We start from the raw sequence: 19,414 nt of genomic DNA, 5'->3' as shown, positions 1-19,414 counted from the left end.
TGGCGTCTCCCCGCCTGCCCTGCCTGCTCCTTGCACGCGATGCCTGCCCGCACCCCGGGGCGAGGGCGATGCCTCCCTGCCCGTCCCCACGGTGGGGAGCATCCCCCCCGTCCCTTCACCCGCCTCCCCCAGCCCTGCCCCAACCGGGGCTGTAATTACCGCACGCTGTGCTTTGATTGCTCCATTCCAATTAATTAAACCCGGCGGTGACCCAAATTATGATCCCTTGTCTTGTCAAGCGCCGTATTTTTAACCTTAACTGGCTGGGCTGTGTTTAGATTTCCAATCCGGGCAGAAATGTCACCCGGGGAGAGTGACTGGCGTTGAACCCAGCCTTCCCGTGACGAACCCCGTAATTAGAAACCCTCGTGTCCCCGAGACGGGTCTTTAAAGCTGTCAGAAGCCAAGATCCAGCCATTTGATACAAGACTATCATTAGCTGCGCCCAACCTATTAGCTGCAGGTAAATAACAGGCTGTACCGGCCCGGGGAACAGGCGGGTTGGGGAATTGGATGGTTCTTAATTAGGAGAAGCGGTGCGAGGGATGCTTTCCCCTCTAATTGCCTTCGTTAGCAGCCTGGGTATGAGTCCCTGTGCCTGGATCCTCTTTCCTGGCACGGTGACGGCTCCTGTGCCCCATCTTCCCATCGTGGTGCCCAACCCACCTGCTGGCCCGGCCATGGGATGGGCACCGTGATGGGGAGGCAGGGGCGTGAAGCCATTTCCCAGGGTTGGATAGGGATGGATGGTCTCTGGTCCAAGCAGAGGATAAATCTGGGCTTGCCGCCGCTTTCCTAGGGCTTGTCTGGGTGACATATTCGGTTGGTTTGAATGTCTGGATGGAAAATCAATCACCGGGGCTGTTTCCGTCCCCCCTTTCGCGCTACGTTTTAATTTGCCAGGCTGCAGGGTCCGTACTCCGAGGATCCATCTATATTTGTGTCAAGTGCCGGCGTCTTTGTCTCCCTGGTGCAGAATTGTCCTTCCCAGCTTGGCACGCTCTGCCCTGGGCACGGGGTTGTGCTGCACGTGGGCACCAGGGAGGTCTCCAACCCTCCTGGGGTTTTACCTGATGTGGAGCTGCCCTCCTTCAGCAGATAGAGGGGCACAGAGTGTGGGGAAACTGAGGCACGCAGTCTTCTGGATGGGTGACGAGGATCCCATCCTGCTCTGCCCCCCCCTTTCAGCAGGAGGGCTCCCCATATCCAACATACGTGGGGGTCAGCAGACACCGGGCAGTGTGTGCCGCCCGCCCGGCCCTCGCCGGCCTGCCCCCGCCTGATCCCTCTCCTGCAGACGCTCTCCCTGACACTGGCTGACAAGAGCCATTTCCAAGATGGATTGATTCAATTTAGCACCGATTTTTTGCCGGGGCCGGTGACGTACGGCTCCCCAGCCGGCGCTGGGCGGCACGTGACTCCCCAGCGCCCGCCGTCATTAGAGCAGCTCAGCACCGGCTGCTGCAGCCTAATCAGCCCTGGCTGCCATGGGAGGGGGCCCCATCCTGCCCTGCCATGGCTTCCACCCCCGGCATTCCCACCGGGATCCTGCCCTGGGAATGCTGGGGTGGTGAGGTGCCCGGGATTGTGGCAGCTGGTACCCAGGGATGCTCTTGGTGGCAGTCAGGGACTATCAGCAGCACCCAGGGATGCTGATGTTGGTACCCAAGGACGCTGGCAGTGGTACCCAGGGATGCTGACGGTGGTACCCAGGGATGCTGACAGCACTACCCCGAGATGCTTGCATTAATACCCAAGGGTGCTGGCAGTGGTACCCAGGGAGGCTGGCAGCACTACCCAAGGATGTTGATGCTGATACCCAGGGATGCTGGCAGAGATATCCAGAGATGCTGGTGGTGGTACCCAGGGATGCTGGCGGCACCCAGAGCCGCTGGTGAGGCTGCGCAGGGGTGATTTTGTTTGTTCCCTCGTTTTCTGGGTTTTTCTCCAGGCTTGATGAGTATGTCTGGTTCTTTCTCGCTGTCTGTCTTCTCTCTCCTTCCTTTGGAGGCAAATGGCTGACTGATTGCTTTTCATCTCCCACTCTGAGGAGCTGTAAGAGCTACTTTATACAAACATCAATTACAGGCACGTAATAAATTAAGGCTCCCTTACACCGAACCCATTAGAGTCCACTCTCATATCAAAGCGCTCCCATCACACACGGATTGGGGTGGAGTGGGGGGGAGGAGGGAGAGGGAGGAAAATGTCTTATTAGCCGGCAGATTGTTAGCAGAACACTGATTTAATTGTGTCCCCGCGCCCGAGCGCGGGAGGAGGACGAGGAGGGGGGGTTCAGAGGGGGGGGGGGGCACCCGGGGCCTGCCAAAAAAGAAATGCCCAGGGATTGTTCCCTTCCCCGAGGTGCTGGGGGGCCACCTCTCTCCCAGGCTTGTCCCCGTGCCAGCGCCGGCTGCCAGCGATTCTCCTGGTAACGGCCGAGGGGGCCGCGCTTCAGAGGTGCCCCCACCCCGGCGGGCACCGTGCCAAGGAGCAAAGCCCAGGGGTGGGTATGGCTGGGTAGGGGTGGGTGCCCACCCTCCTCCTACCGCCACCGCCTTTGGGGTGCCACCTCCAGCGCCTTGGCCTGACTGGGTGATGCTGAGGGCTGCTGGGGCAGGGGGAGCATGGCAGCTGCCCGGTGTCCCTGTGTGCCAGGGCCTTGTGGCGAGTCCTTTAGGTATCAGGGCTGGGAAACCCGGGCTGGGAGCTCCCCCAAATGCCTCCCTGCGTTTGGATGGTGCATCGGGGTGTGGAGGTGGAAAACCAGGGGAGACGGGGGCCAGGCAGGAGGCAGGGAGCAAACTTCCCTGTAGGACAAAGGCGGCTGCATCCGCCAGCAGCTCCCGCTGCCTCTGCCTGCGAATAAATAGCCTCCAGGCTGTCAGTCTGGCACTACCCCGGGGCTGGAGGCTCTTGGAGAGGAACGGAGCCCAGGAACAGCAGGCATGGCTGGAGCGCTGCCCGCCGGGGCTGTGCAGGCACTGGCACGCCGCGCCGGCGCGCTCTGCCCGGCCGGGGCTGCCTCCAGCCCGGCGTGCCAGCCCGCCCATGGCCTCACCAGGCATCCCTGGGGTGGGCACGGCCCCCTGGGGCTGTCCTGGGTGCCTGGGGGTGCTCAGGTGGTGTGGGGGTTGTCCGTGGGTTGTGACACACGGCGGGTCGCCGAGGCTGTGTGTCCTCCTGCAGAGGTGAGGTGGGCGCGCATCCTGTGCTGCAAGGGAGAGGCTGTGAGTGCACACGCAGGAATCCATCCCTGGTGCACACGTGTGTGAGAGCACACGCAGGAATCCATCCCTGGTGCACACGTGTGTGAGTGCACACACACAGGAATCCATCCCTGGTGCACACGTGTGTGAGTGCACACGCAGGAATCCATCCCTGGTGCACACATGTGTGAGGGCACACGCAGGAATCCATCCCTGGTACACACATGTGTGAGGGCACACGCAGGAATCCATCCCTGGTGCACACGCGTGTGAGTGCACACGCAGGAATCCATCCCTGGTGCACACATATGTGAGTACACATGCAGAAATCCATCCCTGTCTGCCGAGGGGTGCTGTGCACACATATGTGAGTGCACATATGTGGAATCCATCCCTGGTGCACACGTGTGTGAACGCACACACAGGAATCCATCCCTGTCTGCTGAGGAGTGCTGTGCACACATATGTGAGTGCACACACAGGAATCCATCCTTGGTGCACATGTGTGTGAGTGCACACGCAGGAATCCATCCCTGGTGCACACATATGTGAGTGCACACGCAGGAATCCATCCCTGGTGCACACGTGTGTGAGTGCACACGCAGGAATCCATCCCTGTCTGCTGAGGGGTGCTGTGCACACGTGTTGGTGCTCACACACACGCACATCCCTGTCAGCTGAGGCTGTGCATGGTGCACACACGTGTGCCCACACCAAGCTCCTCTCTGCACGCTCCATGCCAGCTGTGCCTGCCCCTTCCTGCACACCCCAGGGTGCGGGCTGGGGGTCCTGCTCGCCCCCCTCCCTTCCAGGGCAGCTTTTATCTCCCGGCCTGCTCCTTGCCTGCCGTTCCCTCGCTGCCCTCTGAGCCTGACATTTACATATTAATATTTTCCAGGGAGGCAATGCGTTGCGGTGCAAGTGTCTGCATTGTGGTTGCACATAATGTAAAGTGAGATAAAGCGCCCGGCTCCGCTATGAATAACTGCAAATGAAAACCCATGTGGCCATAAAAGCCTTCACATTTGCCCTGTCAGCATGTGGTACATCGGCTAAACAACTGATTTAGCTTTTCTCTTTTTTTTCCAAGGTTTATCACCACTTACAGAGGACATGCTCTTTGTGTACTGCCTGTCGCTTTCTGCTCAGCTTCCTTGTCACTTCCCCTCGGCGTGCTCCCAGCCGGGCCCCGAAACGATGCTCTGCTCCTCTAAACCGCCCTGACAGCCCCTATTAGCTTCTGGCCGAGTACAGCTTGGCGCTGCTGGGGCTATTTATCTCGCCGGCACAGAGGGCTGTTATCTATCACCCTCGCTCCTCACGGCCCCGCTCCTTCTTCGCTTCTGCTGATGGCAGGGATTTGGGATGGGGTCCTGGGGGGAGCGAGACCTGGGAGTGCTTATCCCTCCTCCCAGAGGGGCTGCATCCACCCATAAAGCTTTGCCTTTTTGGCCATGGTGGCTCCTCATGCTGGTGCTGCTGTGCCAAGCAGGATGCAGCCAAAACCGCTCAGGATAACCTGGAGAATCATTCCCGCTCCCTAAGTGGCGTGGCTGGCGTGGCTGGCGTGGCTGGTGGCATCCCCACAGCGGTGGCCCCGGGCAGGGGTGGTGTCCCTGCGGGACCGCTGCCTCCCGAAGGCGCCGGCTTGGGGTGCCAGACCTGAAATTCCGGGTGGGGAGGGAGCGGGCGGGGCGGTGACGCCGGCGAGCGGGACGAGCAGCTCCGTGCGGCGCCTGCGGCTCGGGGGGAGGATGAGGATGAGGATGAGGATGAGGATGAGGATGAGGATGAGGATGAGGATGAGGATGAGGATGAGGATGGAGCAAGGGGGTCCCCGCTCGGTGCCCATGGAGCTGCCTGGCCCTCTGCCAAGGGCGCTGGCACCCAGCCGGCCCCCGGCACCGCCGGTAACCGGAGCTGCCTCCCCTCGCTGTTATTTCAGCAGGTGGGGGCAGATCGGTTTACAAGGCCAGGGAGATGCCTATCAGTCCCCTCCCGCCACTTCGTCCCCATGCCACCTCCTCTGCCATGTCCCTGTTAGCAGGGCTGGGCATCACCAGTGAGGCCAGCATCAATGGTGGCCTCTCCTTGGCGTGCTGCTCTTTGGGGTGCCCTGCACTGGCTGGTGCTGGCAGAGGGACCTCAGTGTCACCAGCATGGTGTGCTTTGCCCCTGGCTGCCCCGTGCCACCACCTCGGCTCGTCCCCTTGAGTCACACCAGCGGCTGGGACGTCACGGCAGGCGCCAGCGAGGAGTTGTCCTGCAGGGCCAGCCCGGGCTGGTGCAAGCTCTGCGTCACCCCACGCCCTGCCCGGGCTGCCAGCGTCCCTGGGCACCGGGCAGGGGCTGGGGGGGCCTGTGTCCCTGGCAGGGCTTGCATCAGGGCATGAAGGCAGTGTTGCACAAGTGTTTTCTGTCTCAACCTGCCCCCGGCCAGTGCTGGGGAGGGCTGTGGGGGGCCGTGGGTGGGAAGCGGGGGGCCGGGGGGGTTGTTTACAGCCACGGAGCTTTGTTTCCTTCCACCTGCCTCGGGGGAAGCAGTTAGCGATTTGTTAGTCAAACCAGATGAGCCTTCCTGGAGCGGCTTCCTGCCAGGCTTGGCGCAGCCCGGCTGCCCTGTTGGCGGGGTCCCCGTGTCCCCTGGCCCTGCCGTGTCCCCTGTCGCAGCCAGAGCCACACGGGAGGTGTGTGGGTGGGGTGTGGTGAGGCTCGGCAGCCCCCAGGCATCGCCGCTTGGTGTGGGCACCCCTGGAGCTTGGAAAAGCAGGGCGCTGCTTGCTTTGGGGCCTCTCCCCAGATACCCGCAGGGAGGTGGTGCTGGCCCTGGCAGAGCCCATGGGGGCTTGGCGGGGTGGTGAGGTGGAGGGGAGCTCTCCAGGGAGATGTTTGGGTGATGGTTGAGCACCGCTGTGACAAGGGCCACGCGTGTCAAGGCCCGTGCACTGACCCCTGTGCGTTGTGTGTCAAGCCCTGTGCATCATCCACGATGAGCCACATGTCGTGCATCGTGTCCCACGTGCCACATCCCATGTCGTGCATCGTGTCCCACGTGCCACATCCCTCGTGGGCATGCTGTGCTGAACCCCACACACCACCACACATGGCGTGTCAAGCTGAAAATGCTGCACTGAACATGTGCTGAGCACCATGCTCCGACCCTCACACACCACACACCAAACCCCCCATATCCCACAGCCCTGGATGCTGTGCCAGGCCCCTGCACCGGGCACTCTGTGCATCACAACCATGCTCTGACCCTCACACACCAAACCCCCCATATCCCACAGCCCTGGATGCTGTGCCAGGCCCCTGCACCGATCACTCTGTGCATCACAGCCATGCTCTGACCCTCACACACCAAACCCCACATATCCCACACCCCTGGATGCTGTGCCAGGCCCCTGCACCGATCACTCTGCATCATAACCATGCTCTGACCCTCACACACCAAACCCCCCATATCCCACACCCCTGGGTGCTGTGCCAGGCCCCTGCACCGATCACTCTGCATCACAACCATGCTCTCACCCTCACACACCAAACCCCCCCATATCCCACACCCTGGATGCTGTGCCAGGCCCCTGCACCGATCACTCTGTGCATCACAACCATGCTCTGACCCTCACACACCAAACCCCCCCTATCCCACACCCTGGATGCTGTGCCAGGCCCCTGCACTGGGCACTCTGTGCATCACAACCATGCTCTCACCCTCACACACCAAACCCCACATATCCCACAGCCCTGGATGCTGTGCCAGGCCCCTGCACCGATCACTCTGTGCATCAGGAGCCCCGGGGTCAGGCAGGCACCGTGCCCTGAGCCCCAGGAGCCCTGCACCATGTGCATCCCCTCACATCCAGCACCCCTGACCCTGCGGGATGAGACCCACGCAGGAAGCTGGAAGTGCCAGCCCGCGCCCCCTCGCTCACCGAGTGGCGCCGGGTGATAAATAAGGAAGTTAACACCCAACCCGGGTTGCTAATTAGCGTTTAACCTGTACTAGCAGTTAACTACAAAAGGCAGTCATTTGTTCCGGGGAGCTGGTAGCGTAGAAAGAACGAAACATGGCCAATTTTGTTCAGGATGAATTAAGACTTGCAAATGTAAAATGAGTTCATCTATTTAATTAAGTAGCGGCAATATGGATGTTAAATTAAGTTAATGGCAGGCATGCCAAAACAAGGTTATACAAATCTTGTCCTGGCGGGGTGGGTTCCGGATCCAGCCCTTGGATGTGGGGCCCTGGGGTGGGCTGGTGGCCCTGGGGACACTCTGCTGGCCTCCTCAGGGATGCAGAGGGAGAGGGAGAGGGAGAGGGAGGGAAGAAAAAACGAGGCAGGAGGAAAGGCAAAGCGCGTCTCACCCAGCGCCGCAATCTTATCAGGGCTGAACTTTACTCTCCCGCTAAAGATATAGGATACTTTAGGGACATCGGAAAGAAATAATAACCCTCTGATTTGTAGCTCTTGGGCTCTGGCAACCGAGGGGGAAGGAAGACTGTCTTCTGCCATTACCATTTTTTGTATGAACTATTCCCCAAAGAAATCAAACCCTTGTACAAGCCCTCCCGTGCGGCAGCCCCTGCTCCGGCGCTGACCCGAGCCGTGCGGATTATCACCGCGCATCGCAGCCGGAGACAGGAACATTCATTAAAATTTGAAACACAAATGGAAAATTGCTACTTGAAGCCTCCTTGCCGGAGAGCCAGCCGCTTGATCAGAGACCTCATTAATGTATCTAATGTGTGAGGAACAATTAGACTTTTCAAAGACATCCTTTTCCCAGCCAGGGGAGGAAAAAAAAAAACCAGAACACCAGAAGCAGCTTGAACCCCCCCACCCCAATCCAAAGCAACCCCAAATGTGCCCCAAGGGATTGGGGTGCACAAGCCCAGGGGGAGCCCAGGAGCCGCCGCAGAGTCTGGGCTCCATCCCGGCGCCCGAAATGCCCCTTTCTCCTTAAGTTAGATGGGGAGGAAAGTGGGCTGATTAAAAAGCTGATTTCTTTTCCCAGCGACCGGCGGGGTTTTGCCATCCTCCCGTAATTAGCCGGTTACACGGCCGTATGTTTTATTTATGAGCCGAGGGCGGAGGGAAGGGGAAGCGGAGGAACGACCGTGCCCTATATATCTGCAAATAAAACACTTCATTTCCCTCCTGGGGAATGTCACCTCGAGAAACCATCGCTTTCCTGCTCACTGCCCCGTCCAAATCGCAGGCTGTAAATGGCTTTGTGGGCCTGGCTGGCGCTCAGATGGGTTTAAAATATGGATTTATGTCTTTATTCTGCATAGTCAAAGGTCAACAAGAGCAGGAAATCATCGCTGAGCTGCTTATTTACGATGGGAGGCGACCGCTCGCTCCTCTTGATCCCGTGTCCCCACTGCTGGATGCTTCCTGGGCTGCAGGGAAAGTGCTGCGAGCCCGTGCCTCAGTTTCCCTAGAGCGGGCATCCCTTGGGGTTGGGCATGGATATCCCCAGTGTGGTCGTGTCCCATTCCACGGGGAGACCCCTGGGGAGGCCCGTGGGGAGGCCGAGCATCCCCAGTGAGGGCTGTCCATCCCTGCGTCCACCGGCGATGCCCGTGCGGGCGGCGTGGGCAGGGCCGGCCCCGCGAGCTGCGCTCTCATGCTTTGCTAATCCCGCCTGGCACCTGCCCCAGCTCCCGGCGGCTCCGCGCGAGCAGAGGAACCAATTAATCCTCCCGGCGCTCGGGGAAGTGGGTCAGGCTCGTCGGGCTCTCCCGCTGACGAGGGCCGAGGCCCAGCCGGCTGCTGGCCGGGCGTCCCGCGGGGTTGGTAAGTGGGTAAACTGAGGCAGCAGGGCGGTCGCCCGCCCGAGAGCGGGCACTGCCCAGGAGGAGGGTGGCGGATGGTTCGGTTGGGATGATGTCGCAAAGGTTTCCCCACGGGGCTGCCGCTGTGCCTCGGTTTCCCCCATGGCGGCCGAGCAACGGGTGCTCCTGGTTTGGGGTGCTGGGGTTTTGGGGAGGCAGGGCGGGGAGCACAGGCAGGGCAGGCAGGGCGCCCCTTTGAAGTGGAGCCCAACTTCCAGGAGTGAAGCAATTCTCGTTTGCATAATGAATAAAGGCAGCGGAGAGGAAGGGGGGGGGAATGAAGGGGGGGTGAAACCCCAAAACCGGAGCTGGCAGGCAGGTCTGCCCTCCCTCCCCTCCCTCCCTCCCCTCCCTGCCTGCCCGCTCCCCCAGCCGCCTGTAATTACAGGTTTATTGCCTGCACAGCTATTGTGTAATGACATGTTTGCAAATTAATTTTTACGGCTCCTGCCGTGTTGTGGGGAGGGGAGCAGGGGAGGGGTCCCCCGGTGCTTGCCTGAACCCAGCAAATCCAACCCCTCTGCAAGCGGGCTGGGAGCTGGGTGATGTTGGTGACCCCAAAGCTTTCCCAGCCTGGGGTTGGGGGGTCCCCATTGCACCCGCACAATGGGTTTGGGGCACCCCCAGGTGTGTCACCCCATCACCAGTGAGGTTTGGGAGGGGGTTTGGCTGGGGTGGGGGGACACGGAGGAGCAGCGCCCCAGGGTGTGAGCAGCACCCCAGGGTGGGAGCAGCACCCCAGGGTGGGAGCAGCACCCCAAGGTGGGAGCAGCAGCTCCCAGTGCCTCACAGAGCCCGGTGACACAGGGGAGCTGCCTGGGAGGGAGCGGGACGCGAGCGACGATGACTCAGGGGACGGGCCAGAAATACTGCCAGCGCCGATCTTGACAGATGTAGGTTAGGAAGGAAGAGAAGACATAATAATAATCCCCCGACCTGGAATCGGGAAAGCAATATTTAACGGGGGGGAGGAGGAGGAGGGGGGTGCAGGTTTGCACAGGCTCTGTCTCTGCCGAGTGGGATTTTGGGGAGCACGGCTGGGAGTGCAGGGATACCTGTGTGTGTGCACACATGCACGTGTGTGCATGCAAGTGTGCATAAGTGTGCACAAGTGGAACTCTCACAAACCCCCTCCAACCATCCATGCCCAGCCATGGGGCTGGGTAGGTTTGGGGTGGTGCTGTGTCCCCTTTTTCCCTGTTGTGCCCGCTTCTGGTGAAGTTAGGCAGGCAGTGGGCACTTGGGAACGGCTGGGCAGATTTGGGGCCACCCTGTGACCCCCACGCCCCTCTGTACCCACACCCAGTGCAGGCAGTGGGCACTTGGGAACGGCTGGATGGATTTGGGGTGACACTGTGACCCCCATGCCCCTCTGTACCCACACCCAGTGCAGGCAGTGTCCTCCTGGGAACGGCTGGGTGGATTTGGGGTGACACCGTAACCCCCACGCCCCTCTGTCCCCACACTCTGGAGCAGGCGGGGGCCCCCTAGGACTGGCTGGCTGGCTTTGGGGTGACACGGTGACCTCGGTGCCCGCTGTCCCCACGCTCGGGCGCAGGCAGGGGCGGGCGCCTGGGAACGGCCTCTGTATCTTTAAGCTGCTCGAAGGGCTGGCCATTATCATACAGGATGTGGCTTCTCTTGCAGGGGCGAGATATCACACGTCGCCCCGGTGAACTTTGGTGCTAAAACCAGTTTGGGAAGAGAAGGACGGAGCTGGGCGGGGGCGCGCTGGGAGCCGGGGGGGGGGTGTACACGCTCGGGGAAGCGCGCTCCCGCCACAAGCGCGCTCCCGCTGCGAGGATGCGCGTGCCCGGAGGCGGCCAGAGCTCCCCCCGATCCTGCCCGTCCCCTCCTCTCTCCACCCCGCCTCGGCTGATCGTTTGCTTAAAGCAAATTAAGCCGGGCCCTCGTTACTATGGTGCAGCCAGGATCTCCAGCCTCCCTCGCGCAGCTCCCGTAATAGCATTTATTAGCCCTATTTGCCTGCGAGCATGTCTTCCCGGATCTGCTAATGCATCAGCGGGCAGGGCATGGGGGAGATCCTATCGGGCGGCTCATTACAGCCCCCGACGCCCGGCCAGGGGGGATTTAGGGGCTCGGAGGGGATTTGGGGGGGCTAGCCGGGATTGGGGCAGGCGGCTTTGCTCGCCTGCCTTTTGTGAGGCAGCAGGCAGCTCCCGGCAGGCGAGAAAGTTGGGTTATTTATTGTTTTATTTCCTAATTTTCCCTCCTGAAGCGACCGAGGGTGGGGGGTGGTGGGGGGGTTCGCCTTCCTATTTTTATTTTACATTTACCTCTCCCCGCGCCCCGCGCCCCGCTCCGCCCGCCGCATCGGCAGCTGTTTGAAAACAGAAAAAGGCAAGAGAGAAAAGAAAAAAGAAAAAATTAAAATTATTCCGTCTGTAGGCGAGGAGGAGGAGGAGGAGGAGCGGGGGGGGTGAAGGGGAGGGAGATGCTCCCCGGGGCGCCCCGGGGGTTCGCCCCCTCCCCCGAGAGCGCCGGGGCCAAGGGCTGGAGCCCGGGGGGCGCTGGGGGCGAGCAGCTGCCGGCCGCCCTCCTGCCCGCTGCCCGTCATTAGGGGAGACAAATCTGCTGTCAAGGAGCCAGATTTCCAATTTACCGATAATGATTCTTGCATGAAAATTGATCGAGGGGCAAGCCTGCCGCCTCCCGCCCGCCCGCCCGCCCGCCTTGGCGCAGCCCGCGGAGAACGGGGCTCTCCGGACGGACGGACGGACGGACGGACGGACACTCGCGACCCCCGCCCCACGCCTCCATCCCCTTCCCCAGCGTGGGGGGAGCCCCAGTGCACACTGCTCAGGGGGTGCGCTCCCCGCCGCCGAGGGTCCCACCGCCTCTTCATCATCCTCCTCCTCCTCGTCGCCGCCGCCGTCGCTGGCTTTTTGTGTGCCTGCGGTTGGCAGCTGCGGGCTCGGCGGCAGGAAAAGCCCCGGGAAGGCGTCACGCGTGGCAGCCGGGCTCCTGCCCTGGCCCCGCCGGTGACAGCCGCCACCGCCACCCTCCGCCGGCGCCCTGGGCTCGCTGCTATTTCAATTTTTATTTTTCCTCCTCCCCCCACGCACTTGATTCCCCCCGCTCCTCCTCCTCCTCCACCTCCTCCTCCTCCTTCTCCTCCTCCCCGCTCCACCGTATTTTTTCGCCTCTGGTTTATTTTTCCAACCCCCTCCGTGTGGCTTGGTGCTAATTTTTGGGGTTTTTTTCCTTTTTTTTTTCCTTCTTCTTTTTCTTTTTTTTATTTTTTTTATTTTTTTTTTTATTGCTTCCTGACACATCCTCCTCACGTTGGCTCTTTTATTTTTATTTTTAAATTTTTTTTTTTTTTTCTTCCTGGCTGCAATGGAACTGTAACATAAATCATGTTTGGGTTGAAACCACCTCTCTATTACTTACCAGGTAAGGCACCGAGCGATGCTGCCGCCAGCCCTCTGCACTCCCTCTGCCCCCACTCCGGGGGCTCCCCCGGGGTCCCCCCCAAACCCGGGGACTCCCCTTTGTCCGCCCCAGCCAGCGGCAGCCAAGGGCGGTTTGGGGGTGAACTTACTTTCTCCCAGCACCTTCCAAGAGGTTTTGGGGTCGGGGGGAGCGGGGAGAGGGGGGAGCAGAGAGGGGGGAGCACTGCCTGGCACGGCACTGCAGTGTTTTGGGGTGCTCGGATCCCCCTCTCTTCTCCTGCTGCCACTCCCTCGCCCTGGGGGTTTCTCCCTCTCCCCGAGGAGCCGAGGGCGTTGTGGCCGGGGTGGGATTGGGGAGAATTGTGGGATGTGCTGTGTTTTGGGGTGCCAGCCTCGTCGCTGCGAGGCCACGGGGATTTGGGGCACCAAAGTTTGCTGTGCCACCCCAGGCGGCAGCTCCGGCTCCTTCGGCTGCCAGCAAGGGAGGGGATCCCCCTGGGGGGGTTTGGGGAGCACCGGTGGCTTTGGGGTGCGCGCTTAGGGGCTGTGCTCAGGGTGAGTGTTTTGGGGTGCTTGAGGGTGGGATCTGGAGGTGCTCAGGGTGCGTGTTTGGGGCGCGCTCTGGGGGTTTGGCACGCTCGGGCTGTGAGCTCAGGCTGTGATCTCGGGGTGCTCTGGGGTTCACGCTCGGGGTGCAGCCTCCGGGTGCAGCCTGGGGCTGGCCGTGAACTCGGGGCGCTTTCGGGCTCCGGGCGCTGTCCCCGAGCCGGGGAGCGGTGGCAGGGCCCTGCGCGGGGCTCGGTGCCCACGCGTGGCCGTTCCCCCGCGGATGCCTGTTTGTTTCAGGAAATGGCTTTGGCATGTGGCCGCTCTCACCGGAGCCAGCGGCTCTCCCCGCGCGCCTGCGCCCGAGCGCACGAAGCCGAGCCGGGAAGGGCAGCCGAGGGGCACCGGGGTCCAACCGGGGGTCCCCTTGCTTTGGGAGGGGATGTGCTGTGACATCCTCTGCCAGCGCTGTGCCACCCTGGGGACGTGGGTGACCTGCTTTCCTGTGGTGCTCCTGAGTGCTCCCACCCTGCTCCGACCCTCACCCTCCTCTGTGCCGGCTCTGGGGGTCCCGCTCCCGGTGTTCCCCCCAAAAACCATCGCCTCGTCTGCTCCTCGCTCTTCTCCACTGCCTGCAGCAGCTTTGGGTGATTCCTGCCCGGCCTCAGAGCTGTGCTTTGCGGTGGGGACCCTCCAAGGGCTGCAGGTGCAGGCAGACGTGTTTGGGGTTGGCTTTTTTCCCCCCTTAAATTCCATATTTAGCACGCGCCGGTCGAGCCGGGGTTCCCGGCGGCAGCTCCTGTTGCGTGAAACTTCTGGTTTTGCCGTTGTGGCTGATGCACTAATTCCTGCTCCCTGGAAAACCCTGCTCCGGCCGGCTCCCCAGCCGCCTGCGAGGAGGGGGAATAATAAAACCGGAGGAGAAAAGCAAGACTGGAGAGAGGAACATGGAAGTGTCAGGCTGCGGGGTTGGAAGCGATTAGGGGGAGCGGTGCCGGAGGCGCTGGCACGCAGCGGGATCGCTGGCGGCAGCTGCCGGGCGTTGGGAGATGCCGGTGGGCCAGGTCGGGCGGGAGCAGATGGAGATGGGAGCCTTCCCCCCGCCCTGGGCTCGCGGGGCTGGTGGCGGTGACTCAGCGTGCGAGTCCTGCTGGGGACTGTCACCGCCTCAGGGACTGCCTGGCCCTGGCCCGTGTCACACGCTCCTCCTCGGTGGCTTGTTCCTGGCCCAGGATCCAGCTGGATCCTCTGTGTCCCCTCTGGTCACCGATGCTGCTGTCCCCTCGTGTCACTGATGCTCCTGTTCCCTGTATCCCTCTGGTCACTGATGCTCCTGTCCCTCTTGTCACCAATGCTGCTGTCCCCTTTTATCCCTCTGGTCACTTCCCCAATGCTCCTGTCACCTCTGTCTCTCTGGTCACTGATGCTTCTGTGCCCTGTTATCCCTGTGGTCACCGATGCCTCTGTCCCCTGTGTGCCTCTGGTCATGAGGTTGGATTTGTGCCACGGGGCTCAGCCGGCTGCCAGGGGACACTGGGCACTGTGGGCACCTGCCACCAGGCATCCCTGAGAGCCAGGGCACAGGGAAGGGACCCCATTCCCTGCTGGTCCATATGGGAGCCACGCTCAGGCTCATCTCCCTGGGATAACATGGGTGCAGCTGTCACCCTGTGGCCGATGTCAGTGTCCCTCGGGGACACCACCCTCCTTTGGGGACAGCATCACCCCTCGGGGACACAGAGCATCCCCGGAGGGCCTGGCTGTTTTCTCCAGCAGGCACAAGGGTGGCACCTGGACACGCGCAGCTTTTTGGGGGCTCCCCCTTGCTGCGAGCGTCCCCAAATCCGGCAATCCCCCAGGTGGCCCCGGGGCTCCCCGTGCCGGGGGAGGATGGCGGTGGGTGCCGGCAGCGGATGCTGCTGACTCAGGACCTTCCCAAATGGTTCCTATTTTTACGCCGGGGCCGGGAATATTTAGCCCCTGGATCAAAGCAGATGGAAGGAGCCGGGTGATGCCGCGTAAACACCCGCTCGGCTCGGCGGGTGCCGCGAGCTGTGAGTCACCGGCGGCTCTCGGCGGCGCTGGGCGGGCACAGCCGCCCCCAGGCTGCGTTTGGGGTGCTCGGGGCTGAGCCCCGCTCTTGGCGTCCCCTCAGCTGCGTCTGGGGTTTGGGGATGCCCTTCCTCATCCTCGCCGGGTGTGGGGTGGAGGGGTGCGCGAGGAGGTGATGGTGGGGGGCTGAGGGGGGCTGGTGATGCCCCAAGCCGTGTTGGGGTGCCGGGAAGTCCTCCTGCCTTCCTCCTTTGCCCACCCCACCATCTTCCTCCTCCTCCTCCTCCTCCTCTCGCCAGTCCTAAATTCGGTCGCCATGGCAACCATGTCAACCACTTTCCAGCTTCCCCGTGATGGTTTGAGGAGGGGAGGGGGGGAAGAGGGAAGCCAGGGGAAGGGGGGCACTGGGGGCATTGCTCGGAGCTCGGGGGCAGGGGGGACGCTTCCCAGATGGTTTTTTTCCTGCTGGATCTTGTCTGGCAGGTGAGGCCAGTGCCAGCCCAGCCTGTGCCAAGGGGTCAGGGGGTCCTGGCCTGGGGAGGGGGCTCTGTCAGCTCTGAGTGGGTGGGTGGGCACCCTGGAAATCTGGTGCCTTTCTGCAGCCATCCTGTTCATGCCATGGCCCTGCAGGCACCCGGGATATCAGTAGCCACACAGCTGGGAGGGGGGTGAATTATTCCCAGACACGACACCCCCTTTTTCCTTCCTTCTTCCTTTCTCACCCCCCTCCCCTGCGGAATCTCTTTATTCCCAGGCTAAACCCGGTTCCTGATGGTTTTACAGGCAGATTTCTCAGGAGCTATATAGGACAGGGTGCAGAGCTGTGTCTGGGTGGGTGGGTGGCTAACGCCAGCATTGGCATCACCCCACGGCGGGTGGGCACCCGTCTGCCCCCCAGGAACGGCTGTGCCAGCTCAGAGCTGACGGGGCAGAGGTGGAATCACCCCAGGGCGAATTTGGCTGGCGATTTGGGGCACCCCTGCCCCGCTGTCACATCCCCCTCCCCCCTGGCACCGCCGCACCCCAATCCCTGCGCGTGCGGCGGGCACCGCTCACCTCCCAACCTGCCAACCTGCCAACCTCCCAAGGCACCGCAGGGGTTTCGAGGGGGAGCAGGTGCTGCCTTTCTCCGCCGCGTGTCCCCCCCTTCTCCCTCGCCTTGGCACCGGCTGCCGGCACCTGCCGGGATGCTCCTTGGCACGGCACCGCGGCACGTGCGCGGGCACCGCCGGCAGCGGCAGCCGCGCTCGAGGCACCGGCGCGGGGGGACAAGAGCGGGGCCAGCCCTGCCCCGAGCCTGGCAGCAGGAGCGTCCCCTCCCTCTTAATTTTATGGCTGATTTTTAACTTTTATTTCCCAAACGCTGCGCTTAATTAAACCCAGGCGCCTCTCGCCGCGAGCGAGCCCGACGCTGGGGGATTTATGGCTCCAAACATCGACCCCCGCTGAAAAAAACCCCCTCTGACAGATTCTTCTCCTGGATTCAAAGTGGGGGTGACGCTCCAAACCCCCTCCCCTCATCCCTTGCACGATGCTCTGAGGGTAAAAGACGTCTGTGCTTCAGCATCCCCAAGCTTCCTCCTTCCCCCCTTCTTTTAATAATAATGCTTTAAAGATGTTTGACATCTGTAACAAACAGCTGGCATCCTGTTATGGAAGAATGTCCTTTTATTTCCGAGCAGGTTGAACTGTCATTAATAGTATAATTAGGTGATTATCGGCGTACAGCAGAAAACTGCTTAATTGCACAGCCAGCTTTCCGAGGATCCCAGCTCCTTTATTGCTGGATTTGTTTTAGCCGCCTGAATATTTTCTCACTGTTTTGTTGGGTTCGGTTGTTGGTTGGTTTTGTTGTTTTTTTGTTGCCTTTTTTTTTTTTTTTTTGCCACGTTGATGATTATTATTTTTTAATGCATGTGACAGCTGGGGGAATGTGGCAGCACTGGGGGGGGACACACACGACAGCTCTGGCACTTGTCCCCATGTGTGTCCCCCCCTCCTTTCCAGGTCCCCAGGGGGTTTAGTTTTAACCCCGTGTGTGCTGAGATTGGGCAAAAGGGCTTAGAGGTGGCGTTTTGCTGGGTGCAGCACCCATGCTTGGGAGCCGAAAGTTATTGAGGGAATAAAGGAGATGTCTTTGTTGGGCAGCAGAGCTGTGGCACCTTCTCAGAGGGCACCCATCACCCTAGGCATCCTCACCGTGCCCTCCCTGCTGGCACCCTCCTTTTGGGGCTCAGTGTCACGCCAATGTGGTTCCCTGTGTTTCTGCCGGGCTGTGGCTCCGTGGCCATGCCCACCCTCATCCCTGTGCCCGGGATGTGTGGGTTTGGGGGGCACAGCAGCTTTTTTGGCGCCTGCCAGACAATAGCGCTTTGTATGTCCCCCCGGTGCCGCCAAACACACTTGTTAGCGCCGCAGCTTTGTGCTGTAAATTTCCATGGAGTAATTACGTCTTAATTTATGATAATCCCGGCCGGGCGCTGGTGCAGGGGGGCAAGCGCCGCTCAAGTTTGGAAGTTTGGGGTCCCCCGTGGCTCCTGCTGCCCGTGAACTTCTCCATCCTGGTGAGTGGGGAGAGGAGCGTCCCCGAGCAGGGAATGGGGATGTTCCTGGGGCCAGCAGCGAGTGAAGCCACCTGGATTTGGGATTTGGTGTCAGTTTGTAGGCTCAGAGCCGCGTGTCCCATCCCAATGGCCATCCAGGAGCTTGGCATCGCACCAGGGTCATGCCAGGGTGAGTGTCCCATGCTGTGTGCGTGTCCCCAGTGCTGGCTGCCCTGACAGGGAGGGGATCTCTGCCTTCCCCCAGCCCCTGGCACCGCTCCGGCGTGGGGCCGGACCCTTCCCCCTTGCCGGCGCTGAATGGCTCATCCCGCCTTTGTCTGGAGGGCTTATTACAGCAAAATAGAGGCTCTTTTCCCTCGGCCTTCCCAGCGGGCAAATTAGATGCTTTGGCAATTTGCGAGGAGGGAGGAGGAGGATGGGGAGGGGAGGAAGGCTCTCGTCACCCCCAGGGTGACGACAACGCCGGGCAGGGCGCTGGCATCTCCAGCACTGGTGTGGGAAAGGGAGAGAGGGGCTCCCAGTGTCCCTGCAAAGCCACCACGCAGGGAATCCCATGGGACTGGGGGAGTTTCCCTGCTCAGGGAGGTTTGCCTGGTGTCACTGAGCATTCCCGCAGAGCTGGGGGGCCGCTGCCATCCTGGCATCCTGCAGGGCACCCTGTGGGCACCCTGTGCCCTGCTCCAGGGTGGGACTTATCCCTGGAGGGCGCTGAGAGCCGGGGGCTGTGCCCGCTGCACCTGCAGCCGGGTCCCCGTTGGGAGGCAGCGTGCACCCACTGACATTTGCCAAGCGTAAAAATTCAATTAATTCCAGCAGGCAGATTAAATATAAGTGAATTTTAATAATTTGCTCGAAAGGCTGAGGATTACTGTAGGCGAAAAGGAAAGATGCTGCTCACGGGGGCACGGGCCGGCCTTCCCAGCTCCAGCACATGGGATCACTGGCATTAATCACCCTAAATCCCAGCGTGGGAAGAGAAGAGGGGTCTGCTCCCCTTGCTGGGCTTTTGGTTGATCTTCCTTGCCATGAGGAACGTGCTGGATCTGTCCCACCAGTGCTGGCAGCGTCCCCATCTCCAGCAGAATGGCTCCAGGGACATCTCTTCTCCTTCAAACCTTCCTCCATTTTTTGTGGGGCTCTATGAAAAGGGAAACACACATCAAGGCAGCCCTGGTGACCCTGGAGGTGCTCCCAGGCTTGGAGAAACCCAAGGTCTTCCCCAGACCTCCACAACATCTCATAGCTCAGACGTGGCGCACCGATGAGGAAAATGAAAATCCACACAGCAAATTCTGTTTGCCAGGGATAATTTCTTATCCCAAGGTAAAACCTTTCACTCTGGCCCGTGCTGCACCACCAGAAAGTGCTGGGGGTGAAGGGGGGACCCCCATCCTGCCTGGACCCCCCCATGCTGCCCAGACCCCCTGCTCTGCAGCGGGATTGATGGAGATTGCCTGTGACCTTTGCTAGGACACGAGGAATTACCATTAATGCTCCTGTATTTCCGGCCTTTGCGCCATCCATAAATCTCATATCAAGCAGGGCGGGCGGCGTAATCTGCCAGGCAGTGTTATTAATGCTCCTTATTAATGCTCCTTATTAATGCCCCTTATTAGTACTCGTTATTAATACCTGTTATTAGTACCTGTTATTAATTGCCCCGATGCCTGCCATGAGCTGCCCCGTGGATGGGGGCTGCGCTGTGGAACCCCTCTCAGCTTTTCGGGGTGAGTGCTGGGGAGTGCCAGGTGCCAGCAGAGCCACCCACCAGCAGCAGGGATCCCC

The 19,414-nt window shown here is 61.0% G+C and overlaps 1 protein-coding gene across 6 annotated transcripts in view; it reads left to right on the top strand.

The window, feature by feature from the left end:
* The window catches only part of GSE1 (Gse1 coiled-coil protein), a 108,306-nt gene that overhangs the window by 62,891 nt on the left and 26,001 nt on the right, over positions 1–19,414 (top strand). The window contains exon 1 of one of the 6 annotated variants that reach the window (XM_058034226.1): positions 10,967–11,010. The exons of 4 other annotated variants lie outside the window; for them this stretch is intronic. Coding sequence is in view for 1 of the 2 variants with exons in the window: in XM_058034225.1 (XP_057890208.1) it covers positions 12,432–12,468 (37 nt within the window). In the remaining variant the exon portion in view is untranslated. Of the gene's footprint in view, positions 1–10,966; positions 11,011–11,993; positions 12,469–19,414 lie in introns of those variants that run through there. One more of the 6 variants, XM_058034225.1, reaches the window with a different exon arrangement.

The sequence above is a fragment of the Melospiza georgiana genome, chromosome 14 (assembly GCF_028018845.1).
Source record: "Melospiza georgiana isolate bMelGeo1 chromosome 14, bMelGeo1.pri, whole genome shotgun sequence".
Classification (NCBI taxonomy): domain Eukaryota; kingdom Metazoa; phylum Chordata; class Aves; order Passeriformes; family Passerellidae; genus Melospiza; species Melospiza georgiana.
Note: the sequence above shows the minus strand (reverse complement) of the source record. Positions and strands in the feature narration are given on the sequence as shown.